We start from the raw sequence: 20,616 nt of genomic DNA on the forward strand, positions 1-20,616 counted from the left end.
GAACGAGGGGTCTCGTGCAACTGTATGATTTAAAAAAACACAGCAGCTGCTTATGGAATCAATGTGTGTAAAAAGAAGCTAACGACGTAAGACTGCATATTTGAATGTGCTATTTGTAGCGCGATGGTGTTACAATTGGCCGATTGGACGGGCACATGGACAATGTTCTAGCCGGTTATGTAATCGCGAGATGCTGTTCGTACGCGGTTCAAGTAGGACCTGTTTGGCCGATGAGCTACCACTCAACGGGATTACGGCCAGTCATTAGTTTGGACTGCGGGAGCGCGACATTTAATTTAAAAAGATTTACAAGACAGCCCGAAGAGCTTTGTTGAGCGTGAGAACCTCCCCAAAACCAGACAAAAGTGATGTTCAGTTTTGTTATAGCCTCAGCTTCCTGACTATAGCAAAAGGGGAACGTAAACACAAAGCAACAGTCTTAATGTACACACTGCCCTCTACTGGCATAAATACGCCTTTGCTATTTTGTTGTGTAACGTCCACTCCCCCTCCCCTTCCTGCCAAATCCATCAGTAAATAACTCAAACACATATTGTACCATACATTTTCTGAACGGCTTACATGCACAGTACTAACCATAGAAAAATGTCTATTGCTAACACACAATAGAATTTCCATAACACTCTCGGCCATTTTTAAATGAGCATATATTTAAAATTTATTTCAAATTTGCCTCACCATAGAAGTCAATGTTAACTCATTCAGTAACAGACTTTTTCAGACCCATTGTAAAATGACATGTCATTGGGATAGAATGAGTTAATAGTGCAATATGATTTAGAACAGCGTTCAAGCCACTTGTGCTGTACTGTATTGTAAACTAAAATAAAGGTAATCACTATCAAAAGAATTCCACTAAAACCATAATGTCGAAAGAGCCAGACAAATGCATGGAACCAATCAGAATGTTTATTTGGAAAAAATAGATATTTTCACTTCTTCTTGGGCACGGCCTGTTTCTGGAGCTTCTTCACCTCGTGCTTGATGATCTTGTTCCTCTGCAAAAAGAAGTTCTGAATTACAAAGACATACTTCAACCCGTGTTGTTGCAGGTTAAATCCCCCAATTGCAATTAATTTCACCCAAAGTAATAAAAGTGAGCCATTTTAGCCATTAGTTAAATGAGTGCAAAGAGCATCGGTAGAGTTGTTCGGAAGAATGACACATTCAACATAAGTGTTGCAATCTTCCTTCCGCCAAAGTCAAAAAAATATGTCCACTCACAATAACGTTAAAACAAATCTCTGGTCACGTTTACACATTTGTTGCCTCAATCACAGATCGAAGCAACATCAGCCTCAATATTATGACTACAGATGTACAGAGCAGTACCAAGTGCTAGTAGTGCAAGTGTACAATATGTGGCCTCTTTCTATTTAATTTTTGCTCTATGGTAGAGAAGCATGGAACAACAGGCTCAAAGTTCACGAACGCTGCCACCACATTTAACTGAAGGTCGGGTGTTCTTTTGTTGATGAGCAGTGCTGTCTTTGCATCAAACATATTTTTGGGGATTAAGGCCAAAAAGTACAACATTGCTTTCACTGGACTGTAGCACATTTTGCCAAATGCATTTATTAGGTTTCAAGAGTGTTTTTGCAAAATTTTAAATCAAAATGTAGACACTCTTTCAGTTCACTTACCATCCTCTTGGCTTTCATCACCTTGTAGCGGTCAAAGTCTGACATTTTGGCCCTCTGCAAAGCAATTTGATTAAAAAAAAGAAAGAAAAAAAGTCAAGTTATATGCAGCCCATGCCTTAAACCCAGGAGCTGGGGATTAAAAAAAAAACATTGTAATGACAAAATAGTATCACGCAAATAGCAAACTATAGCTGTCACGCTTCGTTCTAATCTAAGATGGTTTTAGAACACTGAAGTTTTCTTATTGCATCATCAGAATTCTCAACTCCTAGCGAACCAATTTGAATAATCAATAGCTTTGACAAACAATTTTACCTTCTCTCTTGCCTCGATCTTCTTGGCCCAGCTGCTCTGTGCCCACTTCTCGTTGACACCGGCCTTCTCCCAGGCTCTCCTCACAAACTTTTGACGAGCACTGTGAGCAAGCACATACTTTGTGCACTTTCAGCCGAGACAAATGGTAAAACACACATACTCGCTCTTACCTGTGAGGTACTTTGATGACGTAGTCTGTCAGCTGCATGCACTTGAAGGGCATGGCCTGCCTCTTCACACCAGTGCACGGACCATCAACAAGAGCCTGCAAATTTGACAAAACAATCAATTATGTTTTGTTAAGCCATACAAAGTTTTTTTTTTGTCAAGTACTCACCCTATTTTGGTCAATGACATCAACAATGGCCACCAGCTTGCCGGCGTAAGGTCCGAAACCGATGTAGACAACACGGCCTATCTCGACGAAGCGCTTGAACACCTGAGAAAGTACAAATCACATTGTAAATGCACAAACTTCAACATAAGTAAATAAATAAGCAAGAGAGAGAACATATTTTTTCCAATCTGATTTAAAGTTGGCATACTATTTTTAAAGTGGAAATTATTGTCTTAGACATTTAATTACTTGTAAGAAATGAGTATAAAGTTCGTTGTACTTTAGATTATGTGCATTTAAAGTTTATGCTATTACATGAAAACATGAGGGCCAAAATGTACATAAAGTACGATCAGTGTCAATAGTGCGGTAGCTCTGATCATTAATGTACAATTTCATTTTATCTATCATAATTTACTAAAGTGTAAAGGTGTCACTAGAAAGTTTGATCTTTCAGCAACACGTAATAAATTCGAAGCACAGTACGTCGCTATTAACATCGGCTAGCTACAACATCCGAACCGCCTACAAGTACCCGATATGAGTGACAAATCTAACGAGATCGTGCAATTTACTACAGAAGCGTGTTATGGTTATAGTCATATAATGACGATTATGATGATTATTAAGGTTGAAGTCACTACTTTAAGATGAAACCATTTAGCTTAGCGGGCGTGCTCTCGGCCCCGTCTACAGTCTGGACCACGTTGTACTGCGCTAGAGTGCCGACATTTTACCGACAAATATTACTGTCGAATAAACGTACGCAGTGGCGTTCGACAATTCGATGAAACGTGTAAGAGTGTTTTTGAGTTCACAAATGGCCGCTGTTGTAGAAAGTGGACAGCGCGTTTATAAAAAAAACGTCGTACTGAAAATGCAAAAACGGGAAAAGGGAGACCTACCATGATGGCAGACTGTGAGCAGAAAGAACGACACAGCTTCCGCCTGGAGGAAACGTCACGTCCGCTTAGGTTGTACGCATGCGCAACGTTTAAAGCTATAAAACGGGCTCCAAAAAAAATATTTTAGCCGCTTATGATTAGTAAATGTTGTCCATTTCAAATGGTTTTCCCCTATAATCAACATTTCATATGGCCGAATTAGGAAGTTTTATTTCTTCCCTTTCTTGTACATGTGATAACAATAACATGCTGTAGCCAATGGCTATCATTAAGTCCAGCTGGGTGGAGTTCTTTCTGTTTGGACAGGTGTGGTTTCGTTACTGTTTTATGGTTATTATTTGAATAACAGCATGCATCATATTAGGATTCCTAGAGGCGAAAATATATGCTATGACATTCCCATGCTTTCGTTTACCTACACAGATGAAACACAAGATGGCAGCATGTCTATTCATTCATTGATTCATTAACCATACTGCTTATCCTCACAAGAGTCGCGGGCGTGCTGGAGCCTATCCCGGCTGTCTTCGGGCAGTAGGCGGGGGACACCCTGAATTGGTTGCCAGCCAATTGCAGGGCACACAGAGACAAACATCCGCACTCACAATCACACCAATCAGCAATTTGTGTCCAATAACCTTACCATGCATGTTTTTGGAATGTGGGAGGAAACCGGAGTACCCGGAGCAAACCCACGCAGGCACGGGGAGAACATGCAAACTCCACACAGGGAGGCCGGAGCCGGGATCAAACCCACAACCTCTGAACTGTGAGGCGGACGTGCTAACCAGTCGACCGCAGCATGTCTACTTGATAGGAAACTCAACCAAAGTAACTGTTGTGTTGTGTTGTGCATGCGAGTGTATTTTCGCACGACGTTGCGTTTTCCTTTATAAACGAGAAGTATGACAATGTACTATCCACTAGTGATGGGATGATGATGCCTCAAAGTGTGTACCGACACATTTAACAAACCGTGTTGACACTGTATTGACACTGCGGTGGTCACTCAATAGTGACCTCTACTGTAGATCTAAAATCAATGCGGGTAAACAATATGAAAATATGATGGAACAACTTGCATACTGACCCCACATTAGCCTGTGAAATAATATTAAATCTTTATTCAATTGCTGGTTTTGTACTTAAAATATGATCTTTGTATATTGTATTTGCTCCATTTGTTTGCTGAGTGAAGTTGTTCATGAGAAGAGTTCAAAATTGCTCGTTTGTGTAAAGGCTCAAATGAGCATGTAATACATAACAAATGTATCGAATAAAATTTAGAGAAACGTGTAACTTATGTATGGGATTTTGTTAACCAAAGTGTTCAATCTCCATCCAACAAACCCACAACATGTCGATACAGTTTGTTTCCTTATAAACACAATTTGACAGGCACGACCAAACGACACACTTCCTGTGTTGGTCACGTGATTTTTGTTAAAGCGATATACACACCAATAAGGGATTCACACTTGAGAACTCGGCACAGTGCTGATGCCACCAGTGTTTCTCGTCATTTTAACTTCACTTGTACCAAATAAGGTCACGGATGAACTAGAGCCTGTTCCACCTAACTTTGGGCAAGAGGCGGCCTACATGACTGCTTGCAAGCCAGTCGCAGAACACGTGTAGGTAAACATTCATACTCACAATCATGGGCAATTTAGTCTTCAATTAACCGAAAATGCATGTCTATGGACAAGAACCCATGCAAGAACGCGGAGACCGTGTGAACGACACACAGCAGGGCCTGAGCTTGAGTCCTGTCGACTGTGAGGCAGATATGCAAACCTCTACAGCAATATGCTGCCTATTGGAAGCATTTGTGGAAAACATGTTTTTAGTTTATACTCTATTCATGTTCTGTTTGTTTTAGACTTGCATGGCAGGCTGGATCAAATGCATCCGGCCTACAGGTGCCAGTAGCTACCTTTCCATTGAATTGTGCTAGTGTACCTAATGAAGTGGCTGATGCGTGTTTACATAATATCCACTCAAAGCTCATAGCTACTCATGCTGTGTGTTGATTGTTACGTTGTCAAGGTCAACAGAGGCAAACAAAACTGCATTTCTCAAGAACCCGTTCCCGGTTCAGCTTCGTCACAGACGCTTTGTCTGGCGTTTCCTGTTGCCCTCTCCCAAAAAAACATGTTTGTTCTCGGTTTGATATTTATGTGGTGGTGAGGGAAATCCTGTCTGACCTCTCAGCCTCCCCTGATGAGAACACGGGCACTTGGTGCCGTGCAGAGGTGGATGGTCATTTTTTTAATGTGAAACCTTGCACAACCCACTGCTCTAATCTTTGTTTGAGCAGAGATCCAATGAACGTACCTGGAAGCGGCTTTGGAAAGACGTTCAAGCATGATTCAGAACACGCGAATGCACACGGATGATGAGTTACGCTTGTGAGTGCAAACACACAAATACATGCACACACATGCGCATACACACACACACACACACACATACACACGCACAGATGGTTGCAGTTAGAGAGTAATATTTTAACTGAAGCTGACACTGGTGTTTCATGTCTGGAAAATCTGAGTAATGCTTGTTTGACAAATCATCTCTGATGTAGTGTAGGCTTTGTTTAATCAAGCTATGATGCATTAAAACAAGCTTGTATTGTACATGGAACAGATGGGAGCGCATCCATCCTCAGTGTTCCCGACCCCTTAAACTTATTAGAGTTAAATAATCAGGGGAACATGTGACCACTTCAAATGGCTCAAATTCAGGTTGAATCAAGTAGACATACAGTGTATTTCCAAAAACATTTCATGTAAGACCTGTTAGTGCTGCAAACGTTTTTACGCTTGTATCATTGTGGGAATGTGTCAATTTTAATTGTAGCCAATTGTGTGTTAGTGCGTGAATGAGTTAATATTTTTCTGAAATATTCAGTGAAATGTGAAATTCTTTACAGGTGCACATCCAAGGTGTAGTTTTAAAATGCACATAAGTTTAGTAGAAAAAGGTTATTCAATAAAACAAATACTGTACATTCCTGATCCTAGTCAGGGAATCATCTAACAAATGCCTATACAAAAAATAAACACACAGAAAAATAATAAATACAATAACAACATCTAAAATACATAAAAAGATATAAAGAAAATTGTAACCAGCCTCTATTTGCGTAAATATCCTTGCCTCGAAAAACCTCAATTGATGCACCACCCTAAAAAGGATCACAATTTGCCTATAGAAGTAGTTTAAACAATAAATATAGAACAAACTGTGATCCCAAACACTTTAATATCATTTCAAACTCATCTTACAACATTACCCTTAAAAAAATATAGGCTTAGCCTTACAAATGTTTTTTTAACATCTCAGTGGAGATGTATCTGTTAGCCGTTGCTTTGGCGCCATCTTGTGGCATTTTTCGATGTAACAAAAGAGCACAAAATGCAAATAGGTGAATTTGTCTGTAGCAACATTGCACTTTTTTACACTCTGGTCCAAACAAGTAGCTCTGCACAGAGTTATCATTACAATGAAAGCCTTCCTCTTATTGACACATGTAACGGGGAGCGGGCTGAGCAGTGGCGTATTTGCATGAGACAGGCCTGCCCCTTACAGGCTGATTTCAGCGAGGATAGAAAAATTCTGCCCAATATGTTGTTCTTCTTCAAAGCAACAGTTTTCAATCCAATTTGAATTACATTTCCCTTTGCCTAAATTAGCCTAAAAGAGCATGAGAGACTTTTGAGGTATGACTCAAGCAAATAGTGGTGGCTTGTTCCACCCCTGGCACATTAAACCAACCCAAAAATAATTTATAAAGTGTTGCTCCTGGAAAACAGCGCAAAGCAGCCACAGTCAGTCGCAGGTGTTATATAACAGGCCCCGGGCTTAGTGAAGCTGTCATCTGCTGGAATTGTAAAACAATGGGAGTGAAGGGTGAGAGATAACAGAGCATGGCCCCAACGGCGATAATAACACCGCAGGGTGACTATATTTAGAGGTTCGCTTTGCCTCGTGTGTGCCTGCGTGCGTACTTGTACCGTTACTCATTTTGTTGGGACATAAATCTGTTTACATGACGCGCCTGCCTTCTGGAGACAATGTAAGGCGAAGGATGGTCCAGGGACTTGAGCCATGCTCACACACATACGTCAATGCGATGTCATCCAAGGACGTGTGTTTGCGCTCGGAGCCACATACACACAGTTGATACAACATTAAGATCCAGCGCAAAAAAGCTGTACAGAATAGTTTGTATTCAGCTGGGACTGGGGCCTTAGACAAGGTAGAAGGAACATTCAGGCATCTGCTTGGCAGAAGAAAAATCAGAAAAAGCCTACTAGAACATCTGAAATTTGGGGTTAATCAAATGCACTTTAAATAATGGCAAGGCGACTCAGCTGCTTATTAGTCATTAGAGGGTGTGCACACTTGTGCACATTATATCAGTTTATTTAGAATTTCCGTCGAAATGATTTTTTTGGGTGTGTGCAGGTTGTTGTTGATGTACAGGTTAATGGTGGAAAAAGGTTTTGAAATGATTTATCCCGGACTCATTTTTTTTATATCACAAAAACGTAGTATTTGAATAGGTGTGTGTAGACCTTTTTATATCCACTGTAAGTGACTCAAAAAGGTCACTAGTTGTAATTTTTAATATTTCGGTTCATGTGCTCTTGTATTTTACCATTCTGCAATGGAATTACTGAAACGTTTTGTAGCACAGCTTGCAATTCCCTAACTCACAGAAAAAAAAAATCACAAAGAGGCTTTAGATGATTTCATGTCCTGTGTTCATTGGCTGCCAGCCAATCACAAGGAGATAAGCCCATCAACATGGCCAAGTTGCCCTCAGGGTTATCAGCGCTGATGTTTACCCAACCCTGGTCACCACATGTTCTCAATTTATACTCACTGGACGCTTCAGTACCTGCGAAAATCCTCTTCCACAGCATTAATATGCTCGCTTTTGATCGACACCTCCAGAGAGGTTCAGTGGAACCTTGACTTACAAGTGACCCAACTTGAAATTTTTCCAAAATCTAAGCCATCCCTCAGACGTTATTTTGCTTTGACTTGCTAGCAAAAAGTTACGATACGAGCATTAGATAGTGCTGAACTCAACACACTCACTTCACAACAAGCAGCAATTTGGCAGAAAATATGAGCAATTCTTTGAAAAGTGGCTCTACGCCACTCGCAGTTGAAGTTTACTGTCAAACTAAACAAAAACCAAAGCGCCTTACACATCTTGTATTTGAAACAAGCTATCTGCTATCCTTAATGTCAACAATGCAAATTGCTGTAGACTGGCTAATGAATAGCATCGATGATGCGTGTTATAACCCTTTAAGTAGCTATGAGACAGGATATCCCAAAAATTAAAATCTGTCAACATGCAAGTCTGCTTGGAAAGGCCATGTCAAGCTGAGTACAATGAAGGAAGAATTTTGAAAATCAGATGAAGCCTTCGGAAGCTTTTTGTGTGGGGGAAAAATGGCCTTTTTTAAGGATTGTTTTTGTGACAAGTTGCAATTGAAAATATCCACCAAATTTTCGGCTAGGTCAAAATTCTGAGACGTCATTTGAAGTTCTCATTCAATTCTTTTTATTTTTTTTCCTTGTAGTTTGCAGTGCATGTGGATGCTGATGCAAGTTACAGGTCACATTTAGTGTTAAGTTGGCTTTATTTGCTATCCCAATACCACCCCCCCCCCCCCAAAAAAAAGCCACAGGAGCTGAGTTATAAAGAGTATGTGGTTACTGTGAACATTTTGTCCTAAAGGAGCTTGCCAGGAAGCCAAGTGACAAAGTCCATTTAGGGAGTGGTTTATGCTAGATGAATGGGTCAAATAAAAGCAGCATCCAAGAAGCTTGAAACCTCTGTGAAATACTGTTTACTGGGACTGCGGTATAGTCATAAAAATGTACATTTTATGGACAAAAGTGTTAACCTTTTCAACCACTGCCGGACCCCCTGGAGCCCAGTAATTCTTCATCTTGCCAAAGCTATTTGGACATTTCCAACTTTGTGTGCAAAATCTTGAGAGCCCAGAAATCAGCTCTATCAAGCACCTTTAAAACGGGCCACAACAGAGATTGGAGCACGGACAGGCCCTTTTGTCTAACATCCTTGAGTGCTCATCTCAAATGTCACTGTGACTGGACAAAAATCCCCTCAAGCACACTGCAAAATCTTCCAAAGTGTCGTCCCAGAAGAGTGGAGACTGCAGGACCGACTCCACGTGTTCCTCCGTTTTCACGTCATTGTAGCAGATCTCGATGCAAAAAGTGTGACACAGCATTTCAAGTCCGTCTCTCCAGTTTTGAGGTCTGCAGTGAAAACCGCAGCTGCATGTGGCCGCATGTCGATCACATGACTTGACACAAAGCCGCCCACTGACGACGACTGCATACGCATTAACATGCTGTCTTGTTTAGCTTCAGGCTGCAGAATTGCCGGCTAAGCGTAGTGAAAACATCACAGTCAGAAACAATGCAAGCAACAATTTCACATTCTAAACTGTCAGACAAGGAGAAGAGGGTCACCACTGTTCAGTGCACTCAATTCAAACGAAAATAAAGGAAAATCAGATAAGATAGCTGAAGCTGTAGGGTGAGTTTATTATCCAACGGCGTTTTACTGGTGCTGCCGTAAAAGCGTATCTCTATTGGCAAGCATACGTAAGCGGTTACATAAGAACATCTTGAGCTTTGTGGCTATCTCCTCAAAAGCCTCGTAGTATATAAATAAAACTGGCTTGTTAAAATGGATTATAAGTGGTCGTATTGAATAAGGGGTTAAATCATTTTACATAAATAGACAATTGGAAGAGATATTATCTTATTTGTTGAAATGAATATTTTAAAAACTAAATGCATTTATTTAGATATTTATGTTATTTTATGTTACTGAACATACTGGACAAAATCTTTCTTAATGAGACTTGGGACTATTGATGCACTGTTATTCTTTCTCTGGATTTATCTATCTTCAAATAATGAGCAGATACATCAAGTTTTGGGTCAGCGCCAGTCCTTGAGAAACTAAAGTTTAAGGCACGGCCTTCAGAACACACACACACACGTCGCCTGCTACAACCCCCCCCCCGCCCTCCCCCCCACACACTTCCTGTTGGATTTTGTTCTCGCTGTTCTCAGAAACCGAGTCATGACTTTGGAAATGGAATGTTCTGGACCTTGTCAGCAGGGTTTGGGACCAATCAAGCAGCCACAGTCCGCCGGGCCAAGGTCTTACACACTCCACGCTGCCCAGGTTAAAGCCCGTTTGACCTTTCCATGCCACTTTTGAGGGAAAGTCCCACTGCGTCCATGCAACGCCGGGATTTCACTTTGCAACTTTGCAGTGAATGCTGAATGCTTCACGGAACAAGGTGTTTGCTGTTTTTTATTTTTATTTTATTTTATTATTTTTTTAACCATGAGTAACAGTGTGTACAAAGTCTATTAAGTTGGACACGAAATAGCCGAAAGGGCTTTTGGCTTCTCTGTCTTAAAGTTGACATTTCCATTAATCACCCCCGCTCCCGCTTGGCCGACGTTCAACAGCCTGGCTCCAAGTTGCTGCATGCACACTACTCTGGTCCACTTATCAACTTGAAATGAGTATCCTCCTCCGTCAGCTGGGCTCGTTATTTTGTTTCCATCAGGAGGGTCACCAGAGATCTGTTTGCTTTATCTCAAATTCCTCCTCCTCATGCAGCAAGAGTCATTCGAGATTCCCCAGATTGTTTTAATGGACGGTGAGCTCAGCCTTGACCTAAACAAATGTGGTTTGGATCCTCGGAGAGTTGCTATAAATAGGCTCGTCTTTTGGCAGGAGATAGCTGATATCCTAAGAGGTCCATGGGCATGATGGGAGGGAACTGTCCGCCTTCCTCCTGCGCAAAACCTTGAGTCGGGAACCATGTACAACAGGAATTTTCAAAAAGACAAAGGAGAGGCTTCAAGAGAACAAGGAGGTGGAACAAGTGTTACTATTAGAACGAGGCACGCACGTTTTTAACCGATTATTCAAATGTGAGAGACCCCACATGAAGAAGAAGAAATCGGCTTGTGCGTTCGGACGTTATTGTTTGGGGTGTGCTCGAAATGACCAACGCGATGCATCTCACACAGAACGATGGATTATCTCGTCGGACTATTGCGCAACTTCGTCCCCCAAACCAGACGCCAACTAAGATTGACCTCTGAGGGGGGATACGAGCGTGTGTTAGTTAGCTCAAGCAAGTTGTTTGCTCCAAAACAATTTTGCTATAAATTGGTGGACAATACAAGGCACAATTAGTTCTGTGGGAAAACTAATTTTCACCTTTGAAAAACTTAAAATATTTACCACATCTGAATTGCCCAACTTCTGGTTAACTCTGTGTTGTCCACACACATGTATAAGGATTTGCCATCGTAAATATTCAACATATTTTACATCTACTATGGCCGGCCGGCCCTGACAAAATCACTCTCAACACGCCCCGCACCACAGGATAATCTCTCAGGATAATCTTTAGAGATATTTTAGATTCAGGCCTTTGCAGACTTTAATCAGAAGGGAGGAGAAATTCTTCACTTTGGATATGTGAATTGTAATATACTGGTACCATTGTTTGATATTATTCCAAAAATGTACATGTAAAAGCCTCCCCTCAATAAATGCTTCCCCCCATTTGTAGTTGAGTGATAAATACATGCTGATAAGAAAAATGCTGAAATCACTAATCCACCCCTTGCCGTATTTCTTCTTAGTTGGCAAAGCCGGTTGGCTGCCAGATCACTGAGGATTTATTTATGTGCACAGCGAGTGATTAAACTGAGGAGAAATTAAATTCCTCAAATGATTATTGCTCATTTCTTTCTCCCACTTCCTGTATGCTCATAAAAGAAAAGACTTGCAGGTGCTGGTGGAACATTGCTCATGCTTTCCTCAAAACTCAATCCGGGCATCCGTGCCAGATGGAAGGGTGGCGTTCCATCCTATGTGTCCGGCCAAGCCAAATATTCACCTGGCAACAGCTGAGCCTGCGGTGAAATATACGACATCTTATTAATAATTTCTGTGTTTGATCTGGAAAAAAAGAACTGCCTCACACTCGTTTATAAAGACCTCATTTGACTCGCCCAAATCAAAAAGACATGACTTCAGCTACTACTTCAGGGGAGTAGTTAAGGTTAGGCTGAGGAGGGAAGGAATGTCATTTAGAAAAAAACAAAAAACGTCTTGCTCTAAATGCTAGATTTCATATAACGTAGCAATGCCATGACACGAGAAATGTCAGTGAAATCATTTCGTTGTTTTGATTCCTCAAAAAGATGAAACCTCATCACACAATTTTATTTTGTGACTCATGATCGTTATGACCATTATGTCATACTAGTTTGGCACAGTTGTTCAGTGTTTTCCTATCCTTCACCGCCTTTTCCTGTGTTGAAAAAAAATAAAAAATGGACTCCAATAAAATCGGAATAATAAATACATTTAAAAATAGGCAGTACGGTGTGGTAGTGATTAGTTAGTCTGCCTCATAGTTGAGAGGTTGTGGGTTCGGATTTTGGCTCAAACTTGGTAGAATTTACATGCTCTCTGCTTGTGTGCACTTTGGTTTCCGCCCACATTCCAAAACATTCAGGTTAGGTTAATAATTCAAGACTTTAAACTGTGCAGAGGTGTGAATGTAATTGTGAATTGTCATTTGTCCCTGCCTCTCACCCAAAGGTAGTCGGGACACCACCGCCCACCTCAGCCTGGTCCCGAATGAGGACAAGCGATGGATGGATACATTTCAAAATGTATAATGGAGATATCCAAAGACGGTAAGAAACTGTATATATACTTTGAAACCTGAGCAATATTGTGAAGTGGTGAAGCAGCCAACTCTGATGGATCCATATTTATCATCCATCCATTTTCAAAGTCACTTATCCTCACTTAGCCTAAACCATCTGGGCGAGAGGCGGGATACACTCAGAACCAGTCGCCAGCCAATCACAAAGCGCATTTAGATATTTTTATTATTATTATCATTTTATTCACACGCACATTAGGCAGTTATCCTGAACAGACATGCTCATCACTAGTCCTGTGTGCTCGTCAAATATAGATGTTAGAGTTGCACAAAATACAAATTTGTGTCCACAAATTAGGTAAATCGTGCACAAAATACACATTTGTGAAAACAAAATCAATATGATGTGGGCACCACGACATTCATTAGTTGTTTTGATATCACTTTCATGAACAACTTACACATCTGGCTAAGCAAATACAGCACACCTTCGCTAAAAATGTCAATATGGTAATTCTCCCTTCCCATCTTCTGGAGAAGGTGCGCTCCATTTGCTTACCGTCCAGGAATGTTTTCAATATTAGTAGTTTGCATTTCATGCTCACATTATACTTAATCCATGGGCACAAATTAGTATTTCGTGGCCTCAGATGAGCATTTTGTGTGTGCGTTGTATTTACAGTTGTTTGTGTTGCTACAATAACATCCCCCAACCCCAATGCCCGTTTCAGGGGATGCGTACACAAAAGCTCATGTACAATATGGAACAACACTGGAAGTGAAAACAAACACACATATGCAAACCGAAACAGAGCGTCACGGTGACCTAGTTCCATATGGCTCGACGTCAACCGGTCACAATGTGGTGAGTGTCATACCCAACTGTTTCTGGCATTTTTATTGGATTGCACATCCAAAACGTATGCTCAGACTTACTCATGTCACATGATCCTTTTTCACTCCTCTGCATGTGTGTCAAGTGGACCTCCCGCGGCCTTGACAAAGCCCACAGCACATCTGGCCCGCTTATCTATTTCCCAACAAGGGTCCTGAGAATTTTTTTTTTTTTTAACGTAGTCACGCTTCTTCTGTGTTTTGAAAACAGAGCGCAGGCCCATGTGTTTGTGGACTGACCCATTTTGGTGGGAATGATCAAGCTGTTTCTGTCATTGCGTAACTTTATGACACACGACCTATGAATGCAAACAGAGCAGTGGGACGCTGCAGTCATCCGACCGAGCGTGGGGGGGAATATTACTTCAAAGTGCGCAGACTTTCCTGGAAGGCACTGTGCTTGAAAGTGGTCTCAGTGTTTTGTTTTTTTAATCCCACTCACTTTATGATATCATTGTTCGAAGCACTCGCGCTAATCTCACATCCTCCATTATAGACATTATAAAATCATTACATTCGTGCAACATGCAACATTATCTGCGAGCCAGCCTAGCACGTGTTCCCACACAGCTAGTCGAGGGCGGAGGGTTCAGAAGACTTGTGATTGGCCCAGTGTGGAGTTCGTATGTGATCACTGGCTGATGGATGTCTGAAAGGGGAGAAGATGTCGGGGATTAGCTATGATAGTTCTAAACAATTGTAGGCCTCCAAATGATATAATATTACATCAATGGCATGCGTATTATGGGTTGGAGCTGGGAACGTTTAGTGACTGTTAATGCTTCTTTGCTGGCTTGTGGTGACTTATGCACCAAAGTAGTGTAAGCTAACATAGTGACATATTTCTTCCATTTGAAAATGAGATGTGTAATGCAATATTATGTCATCGACTGAAGGCTGAACACAGGGCCTACTCGCTTACAGCATGTGCAGATTATTATGACAAAAAAACACTGCTGCAGAAATTATTAAGCAATCGTGTTGCTGATTCAATTTTGAAATAGAGAGTTTAATACAGCAAAAGTAACTAATGGCTACATAAATATTATTTGTCAAGTGTTTTTTTTTTTGTTTTTGTTTTTGTGAATGAACTTTTAAACGGGTTAGTTGCAGCCACTTTGACAAAGCATCACTTCCAGTGCACTTATTGTACCCGGTACTTTGTATTTTCATCAATTGCAATTTTATATTGATATTTAAACGAAAGTGTTTTTTTTAGCAGCTTGAAAAATCTGGATTTTTTTTAGGAATTTGAAACATTTTGTAATGAAAATCTACCACCTGAAAAAAACCAACATTTTTTGCCTTTTTGCCATTTTTGGATCATGTCAGGGCCCACTGTTGATTTTGTTATTTGACTATACTGTTTGTGTCCTGTGATTGGCCGGCGAGGATGACCTCATTTCAGTTTGATTCTATACATAATGTGTGACTTTCAATGCAATGACAATTGATCTTGAATGCTATAGAAAACCTGTTGAGCTTTTATTCAGTATCTTGGGCATTCCATTAGTCCATCTAGTTAGTATGCTCTTTGTTCTCACTCGTAGGTCATCTTTCTTAGTAGAACGATTGTCATACTAGTAGTGTAATGTTTTTCTCCACCACTGCTTTCCACTACTGACACATCTGCACACAAGTAGTAAAACTTTGGCTTAATAATAGGACAACTACCTGCACATGTTACTAGTGAGGCAAAACTGTGCACGAGTTGACAACTGCGTGCTACAAGTATGACTGAAGAATGCTTGACTCCCAGCATTCATACTGTATGTGTACGTTTGAGAAATAAAACGGTGCAGTGAGGGGAAGGGAAATGGCGTGCACGCGCGTCAGCTGGCGGTGAAGTCATTGCGCGTGCGCGGGTCTCTGAAAGCGTGAGCGCGCGCGTTCGTGCGTCCTAGGAGGAGAGCGCCTCTGGGCGGGGGTGGTAGTGGTGGTGGTGGTGGTGGTGGTGGTGGGTAGGGCAGGAGGGAGGAAGGCGGACAAGGTGAAGAGTTGGAAGAGGAGGAGGAGGAGGAGGAGGAGAAAGGGGAGAAAGGGGAGAAAGGGGAGAAAGGGGGGCAAAGCGTGTGGAGATCCATAGGAAGACATTTGAGGCTCGCCGGCTCCTTCGACGCTCTTCCCGGACACCGCTGCAACGCTTCACGACGCTTCCCCCAATCGTAAGAACTTATTTACCGTATAGCAACTTAGCTAGGGTCCTGTCTGAACTCTGATCGGGGCGTTTTAAAAGCAAACAGGTGAGGGAAAAAATGTTAAACGTTTGCATGCGAGAAGATAGCTGCGTGTGACACGAGCGACGTGGTTGAGTTTAAAATGACACCGAGAATTGCATAATGGGGTGAAACGTGTTGTTGACATTGTTTAGCTCAACCGAAATGAGCTCAAGCTAGCTCGTTTTGCGGGAGAATGCAATGCCCAAAGCTTGCAAACTTGGAAAACGCCAGCAAAGAAGTGTTCAAAGTTACGTCTCTGTATTTGTTTTAATGTTGACATTGATTAATATGCAACACAGTTAAGCAACAGCATGGCGTGTACAATAATGGCCTGTCATTAAGCTGCTGTCAAAAATAGCTGCACAGCCAAAGTAAATGTATTGTGTTCTATGAGACAAGGCACGTATTTTACGTTAGACAACTCTTAAGAACACACCACCAAATAAACACAAAGTATATTTGCAGAAATAATTAAGACTTGTATCATTTACACAAACATTTACTTATTCTGTGGGAAACCTGGGTTTGTTTTGTTGAACACAAAGTTATTTTTCTCTTGGATATGTGGATAATTTCCTGCGACACACCTGTTGATGTCTTGCAACGCAAGGTTAGGAATCATTGGCCTAAGGCTTATTATTGGCTTTTTTCCTAAAGTTAAAAAAAGCACATGCATTTTCTGAAACCCCAAATGTGTCAAGGCTAAGAGCCTTGTGTGTCTTAATCGCTGTTGTGTAATTCTACAAAGGGAGGAGGTGTTATTAAATGATGTCAACCAACCATGCTCATCATATGTAATAATGATGGCTGCGTCATGTTTTTTTTCTCACACATTTAATATAGCATAAATAGTATCTTTGGCCATACCAACCCAGTGATAATCTACTGGGTGTCCCTAAAGTCCCCATAGGGCAAAATATACATTTTAACAAAATTACATTTCCAACATTTTTATTCAATTGTAGTATTGACGCATTTTTAATATGATTTTCAACACTTGTGATGTGATGGTCGCTTCACTCACCTGAGCTCAATTCAATAACTCATATCAAAAGACTTAAGGGATGCCCTGTACAGACACTTTAAACACACAGTCTTTTTGTAAGAATGCAATGCAGGCTAATCTCTGCACAATACTCACATAACCGCCTCCCCATAGCATTATGGTATGTTTAAGATCAGGTGACATGAAGGCTTAACACGAGGCTTTGAAAGCTTGTCCACTTTAACTAGTGAGCTGTGCAGGTGCATGCAGATGTCGCAACCAATGGCAGCATTGCAGTGGTTCATAGTTTACAGCAGGGGGTTTCCTTGGATTAAGTGGATGTGGATATGATGCAAATGGGGCATAAAATGTAACATTACAAACAAACATTTTTACATAATGTACCAGCTCAATATTGTATGTGAAAGTTAAATTAAAAAATATATCTGAATAAATGTTTGACAACAAACACTTCTAAAATATTAAATGCAAATGTATTGCGCTTTAAAGTTAAATACAACTAAACCGTACCCCTATTATATCCCATTAGTTTTTTGCGTCATCCTGCTCAGGAATGAACCAAAAGGTGAAGCAATAACAACCTCGCTCGGCATACTTGAGCCACACGTGTGGCATTATTAAGTGCCCTCACCTCTCATTTAATTCTCGGGATCTCCCCCGTTCGGCCCAGTAAAGCTGAATTAGTCCCATTCTCTGCACAAGGAACCACAAATGTCAGCAAATGTCAAGCACTCTGAGCTTTGGCTTCACTTTCAAAGCCTATTAGCAGTGCGGCTTGCCCTTTTGGCCAGCCGCTTGATTGGTGTCAACAGACTCATAAGCCTTTGCTGCAACATGTGAGATATACAGTGGAGCCCTAAAGGTTGAGTGCGATCCCTTTAGAGATGCTTGTTGATTTGTGGTTTGTTCGATTTTGGATTATTTATTTTTTTCACTTCGAACCAATGGAAATGTGTTCTGTTGTCCTTAGGTTACAAATTATTCACCAATCTAAAGTATTGAAAATCGCTTGAGAGCAAATATATTAACTCTCAATGCTCACCTGTCTTAGAAGAAAGTAAAATGCCGCCTCGCGCCTCACTGCACAGGAGCCGTGCTGCATTATGTTGCCTCAAGAGTGAGCATCTGGAATTTTTTGAACCTATAATGAGTGAAGATAGTAGGCTAGATACATTTGATTAACCATGTTTTCTTAAAAATAGAAAGCTGTCATGTTTTTGGTGCAGAAGGAACTGGTCAGCCACAAAGGTAGGTTTGTGGCTCTTACACAACAATTCCACTGTTTAGTTTTGGGAAGATGGCCTACCCCCAGTCTTTTACTTTTATACTGTTGACTTCAGCCATATTGACAGGCAGGACAGCGACAAAAGTACCACTTTTTGTCCCTGTGTGAAGTACCATTATGAGATTTGCTAAAGTCTCGTGAGACACATGCTTGCTTCTTGAAAAATGTCATCAGTTTCCAAATTGTTCGACCTTAGGGGCGAGAGAGCCAAATAAAGTCTGCAATTATCAGCTGGCTATGTGCAAATGGCGTGTACACATTCCCACTGAGCAGAGAGTGACCTAAAGATAGCAGCCGAGCCCCAGTGGAAACAGTAATTGGTGGGGTGCACCAAAAGGCTGAGAAGGAGGTGGAGATATTGTTTGAAGCATCTGATATCCGTTATATAATGCTATGTACAATGGAGACCCACTGGGAGAGAGCAAGAAGCAGTGCCAAGCAAGCGAGAGGAGCTAGTGAGAGTTCAGTGTGAGTGTGTCTCTGTGTGCAGACTAGCGTGCGCTGAATCTGGCGGATGTCTGCTTCCTCCCAAAGATTTGTTGTGTTTGCTGGAGAAGTATCCGTCTTACAGATTTCTTGAATTCAGGGGAAATGTTGTTCATGAGGTGGATGCCCTTCAAATGAGCCAGTTTTCCATTCACTTTGGACGCCAGATCGGACGTGTGGTAGGGAACAGATTCCCCCAACTGCCATTATAGAGACATCAGTACAAAAGGAGTATTGGGAAAGTTAAAAAGTTGTAATTTCTCCAGATTGCAGATGTAATTTTAATGAATGAATGTCAAAAATTCAGTCCCTGGACTGGCAAGCCATGTCTCTTGGGAGAAATCTGAATTAATGGTGTAATATTCTGAGGATATCCTGGTTGAAAATGAAACAAAAAACACAGAGTACTACTCTGGTATATTGTTGGCTCCATAGATTTTAACCTTTTTCTTGCAAAAAAAATATTAAAAACCGAATCTCACAAAATTACAACTCCATGCTCATGAAATTGAAAGTTTTTATTTTTACGACTTCATTCACATTGTATAGATTTGTTTTTTCTGGATTCTCCTTGACTTTAGTACTCCTTGGCACATAAGAAAACCAGTAACTGCTATTAAAAAGTGTATGAAGAAAAAAAAAAAATGCTGCCACTTAAGATGGTGCGTGCATGTGTGTACGTGTGTACATGTGCGTGTATCAGCTTTCCAACCACAACCTCTCACATACTCACAACTTGCCCCCTCTGCTTACTCACAACAGATAATGCTACACAGTGCAGTTAAAATAGCCCACTCTGATTTCAAGTCCCCCCCCCCCCGACTCTTTCTACAGACACCCCGCCCACCCCCCTTCCCCCTTTGCCTTGCCATGCGGTCTGCAGGTGGTGAGTGGTCATGTGTTGCTATGGAGGAGGGTGCGTCGAGGGGTGATGGAGAGTAGGGGGCGGGGGGGGGGTGGTTCTTATTTAGTCTTGAGCCCCCGGGCATTGTTTAGGAACTGACTTGTGTGTGCATCGAACACAATGGCTGTGTTTACTTTGGATTTGGCGTGCACATGTTCATCCATGCGTGCGCCTTCACTCGCACTTACGGACTTTGTTTTCTCTTTGGGAGCGAGCGGGGTGTTGGGTTTGGTTCCCGTCGTCCTTCTTTAAGCGTATGCCAAACACACAGCACTCTGCTCAGTGTTAAGCACAAATCCCTCACCTGGAAAGACCATGCTATTTTAAGCTGCCCTTTTCTCACATTGTCTCTCAATGGATCACTCTTTATTTTTCTCTGCTTTCTGTGTGTCGGATTTAAATTCGATGCATTTCTTGGCTTCTGTGCAGGGTGCTGCTGAGACCAGTGGGTGTCATTCCCTTCTAAGGGGGTGCTGAACCAACAAAATGGCCTTAGCGGGAGGCCCTGACTACTTCCTGTGTCACTCAAACTATCAGGTGAGTGGATCAAGGGTTGGAAACGATGAGAATATGAAATGTTATTGTTAGATCAATAGCCACTTCCACAGCAGCTTCCGGTAAATTGCTGCATCAGACAAGACAGCAGAGCTGGGATATTAAAGCAGAAGTCAACCCAAACATACTTTTTTCAAGAATATGTTCCCAACAGGCCCACTAGTTGAAACACGGCATTCTGATTGATTTGTGGAATATAAATTAAGCAGCAAAATGCACTCGTTTTTAGCCATCTCTGGGGGCGGCCATTATTGTTCTGTCGACTGT

At 41.4% G+C, this 20,616-nt stretch overlaps 2 protein-coding genes across 6 annotated transcripts in view; one reads left to right on the forward strand and one right to left on the reverse strand.

Moving 5' to 3' along the window:
* Positions 1-910: 910 nt before the first annotated feature.
* rpl14 (ribosomal protein L14) lies at positions 911-3,951 on the reverse strand. 2 transcript variants are annotated; one of them, XM_086015439.1, is made up of 6 exons: positions 3,865-3,951; positions 2,317-2,418; positions 2,150-2,244; positions 1,980-2,079; positions 1,665-1,718; positions 911-1,019 (listed from the first exon to the last, which is right to left on the reverse strand). In XM_086015439.1, the coding sequence occupies exons 1-6, from the start codon at positions 3,934-3,936 to the stop codon at positions 954-956; spliced, it is 489 nt and encodes a 162-aa protein (XP_085871565.1). In that variant the 5' UTR covers positions 3,937-3,951; the 3' UTR covers positions 911-953. The 2 variants fall into 2 exon arrangements, with proteins under 2 accessions (XP_085871565.1, XP_085871566.1); XM_086015440.1 differs by lacking the exon at positions 3,865-3,951 and adding an exon at positions 3,222-3,374.
* A 12,001-nt stretch (positions 3,952-15,952) lies between these two features.
* The window catches only part of LOC147132186 (growth factor receptor-bound protein 10-like), a 37,401-nt gene continuing 32,737 nt past the window's right edge, over positions 15,953-20,616 (forward strand). For 3 of the 4 annotated variants that reach the window (XR_015082062.1, XM_086014406.1, XM_086014407.1), the window contains exons 1-2: positions 15,953-16,059; positions 20,224-20,331. Coding sequence is in view for 2 of the 4 variants with exons in the window: in XM_086014406.1 (XP_085870532.1) it covers positions 20,281-20,331 (51 nt within the window). In the remaining 2 variants the exon portion in view is untranslated. The remainder of the gene's footprint in view (positions 16,060-20,223; positions 20,332-20,616) is intronic. The other variant, XM_086014408.1, reaches the window with a different exon arrangement.

This window comes from Filicampus tigris, chromosome 18 (genome assembly GCF_054856515.1).
Source record: "Filicampus tigris isolate MCC_2025a chromosome 18, RoL_Ftig_1.0, whole genome shotgun sequence".
NCBI lineage: Eukaryota > Metazoa > Chordata > Actinopteri > Syngnathiformes > Syngnathidae > Filicampus > Filicampus tigris.